At 36.8% G+C, this 2,982-nt stretch overlaps 1 protein-coding gene across 1 annotated transcript; it reads left to right on the top strand.

The window, feature by feature from the left end:
• Positions 1-700: 700 nt before the first annotated feature.
• Positions 701-2,769, top strand: LOC114357813 (signal transducer and activator of transcription 5A-like). The gene is made up of 2 exons (XM_028311596.1): positions 701-807; positions 2,594-2,769. Exons 1-2 carry the CDS (start codon positions 701-703, stop codon positions 2,745-2,747), a joined length of 261 nt encoding a protein of 86 aa, XP_028167397.1. The 3' UTR covers positions 2,748-2,769.
• Positions 2,770-2,982: the final 213 nt, after the last annotated feature.

Genomic DNA, 2,982 nt, shown 5'->3' with positions numbered 1-2,982 from the left:
TCATTACTCAATTTATATGACTAAAAGCTCGTCGCGAGATTTACTTGTGTAAACAAAAATACATTCATAACGTAACTTAATTTTAAAATAAATCTAAAAAAAACACGGATAGGTAAATAATAGGTACATCTACAAGAACTTACCTAAATCTCGTAACAAGCTTTTAGTCAGATAAATTGCGTAAGGACAGAATCTAGGTATACAGTGTGAGTCACGTTAAAGTGTACATATGAAAATATATGAAACTAGACCTATTTTTATCGACAAAAAAGAGGCCAAATTTTTTTTGAGATTTTTTTTAAATTTATTATAGAAATGTTTTTCTTCCAATTACTTATTTTAAAGAAAACGTAATAACTTTTAAACTAAGAGGTATATCCTGATAAAATAAAAACAGTAATAATGCTAAATAACAGACGATACTAAATAAATACATAAAATACTCCTAAAATGCCAACAAATAATAAAAATTGATACTTTTTGAAAAAAATCTGCTTAAAAATTCGTGTTTTTTGAATGGCCGTTATATTGCTGTCGCGACTGTGCGACGGGCGCCCGCAGTCAGTGTGCGAGCGCGACAGCAACATAATTACGCGCGAGCGATAAGGATGGGTAGCTTGGAGTCATTGGACAAAATTCTACGTGCTCGCAGACCAGACTATAGAAATAATGAAATCTCCGCATTCTCCGCTCCGCCTTGATGGTAAACCATGACTTTATTATTTGGCAGGTACGCGCTATATACGTGGATCAGTTCCCGATTGAAGTACGGCACTGCCTTGCCTCATGGATCGAGACCAGGATTTGGTGAGTTTTCTTCTGACCTCAGGGTTTTTAGCCGACTTTAAAAACTGAAGAGTATAGGTACTTCCCATGAATTTAGAACTCGTTCAGTAGTCCAGAATCCTGGAAGTACGCAGTCGTAATGTAATTGATATAGATATAACACACTTTATTGTACATACAAGAAGAGAAAAAAGGAGAAAATAGATTTTCAACTTTATTACATTACTAGCGGCCGTAAATAAAGGTATTTAACAAAAAAAAATAAATGAAATGAAATATTCTTATGTTCATAAAAAAATGGATTTAAATGTTAAAAGATTTTGTCAAATCGGTCGAGTACTCAGTTTCGAAGCCTATCAGCCTATTCAATACAAAATTACAAATGTCACTGTAAAATTGTGAATTCCGTCAGATTTAAATCTGACGTAGGTAAGATTACAATCTAACATAACCTAATCCACTGTTTCGATGTACTACTGCGTCTACTGGTTTCTATGTATTTATACAGGGTGTCCCAGAATGGGTGAATCAAACTGATAGGGGAGGTAGTTCTACTAATGTACTATCCCTTAAAATATGAAAAAAAAGCGCATAAGGAAACCAAAAAAAATTTTTTTTTAAAAGTGAAAATAAATTAGCTTTGCCTAAGTATCTGGCTATAATTGCTGCGTTTGGAGTTTATTTCTACTTTTTTCTTACTAATATTAATTGTACATGATCGCTTCGTTTATCTGTAAACAAACTTTTGAAAATAAAGACTAAATTTCGAGTTTAGAGCACTTTATTTACAAAAAATTCCGAACTCAAAAATTTTATTGGGCTTTCAAATAACACCAATATTGTTGGGGCACCATGTTTGTGTCAGAAGAAAATCTTTAAGGTTCACGTCGCGGAAGGTGCGATTTATTTGATGTTGATTGTATTATAAACTGACGGAGTTAACAATTTCACGTTGAGACAAACATTCAAATCTTTCTTATATCCTGCTAAAATCATAACTGGCGAACATGTTCGATGCATCTGTATTATTGTATAAGTACTGTAGCAATATAAAATTGTACTGTAGTGTAGGTAGTAGGTATTTGCATTTTTTTTGCGTTACACATTATTTAGCAGATGCAGTGCTTTTCTTTAAGGCTCAGAACAGACGGTGAAACGCAACTGCAACGAAACTGCAACTTTTTTTTTTTTTTTTTTTTTTTTATCCACAACGAGGAAGCTCTTGGCCTGTATCTCACCTGATGGTAAGTGATGATCAGGCCGAAGGTGGAAGCGAGCTTCACCCGGAATCCTCAACCACGGAGGAACTGGCTATCTTACCTCTTACTGCCGGAACACAACAATGCTGTGAACATTGTTGTTATGGCGACAGACTTAGGTAAGATGGTGGTAGCTAGCCAGGCGGACTTAGAACAAGCCCTACCACCAACCAAACCGCACAGAAAAATCTGCCCCCACTGGGAATCGAACCCGGGACCTCTGCGTCTGAAGCAGGTGGTCTTACCACTAGACCACAGAGGCGGTTAACTGCTAGTTACTTTTGAGTTGCATCTAAGTTTCTACCATAGCGTCCGTTGAGAGACCACACATGACGCGACCAGTTTGAAACTTTCAGTTTCAGTTTCATTCATCAGAATCATCAGAAAGTTGCAGTTTCGTTGCAGTTGCGTTTCACCGTCTGTTCTGGGCCTAAGTGATGGGGCACTTATACATGTAATTTTGGTTATGTATTTAGATTTTAATAGTGTACTCATTGTTGAAAAACCAAAATAAATAAATAACATAGTTTACTCAATTCCGTTCCCAGGACGCCCGAACCGGAAGAGCAGCAGCGCTACTTCGTCGAGGAACTGGTGCACGAGATAAATACTCATGCGGAGCTGTTGCTGTCATCCGATATGTTCGTCACGAGGATGAAGCTGTTAGAGGCTGCTAAAAATATACACATGCAGTACAAGTGAGTACAAGTAACCATAGTATGATACTAGCTCCTGTCACGTGATAATTTTCTGTGATGTGATATTTTAATGGTCGTGATCATGCAATATAAGTGAATATGATACTAGGATCACGTGATACTAGGTACGGTCACGTGATATTTTTAATGGACGTCACTAGGATGTAGCTGCTTGAAGCGGCTAAGAACATCCACATGCAGTACAAGTGACCATAGCTAGTACCAGATACTAGCTCCTG

Source organism: Ostrinia furnacalis, unplaced genomic scaffold (assembly GCF_004193835.3).
Source record: "Ostrinia furnacalis isolate ACB-3 unplaced genomic scaffold, ASM419383v2 OfSCF3432, whole genome shotgun sequence".
Taxonomy (NCBI): Eukaryota; Metazoa; Arthropoda; class Insecta; order Lepidoptera; family Crambidae; genus Ostrinia; species Ostrinia furnacalis.
Note: the sequence above shows the minus strand (reverse complement) of the source record. Positions and strands in the feature narration are given on the sequence as shown.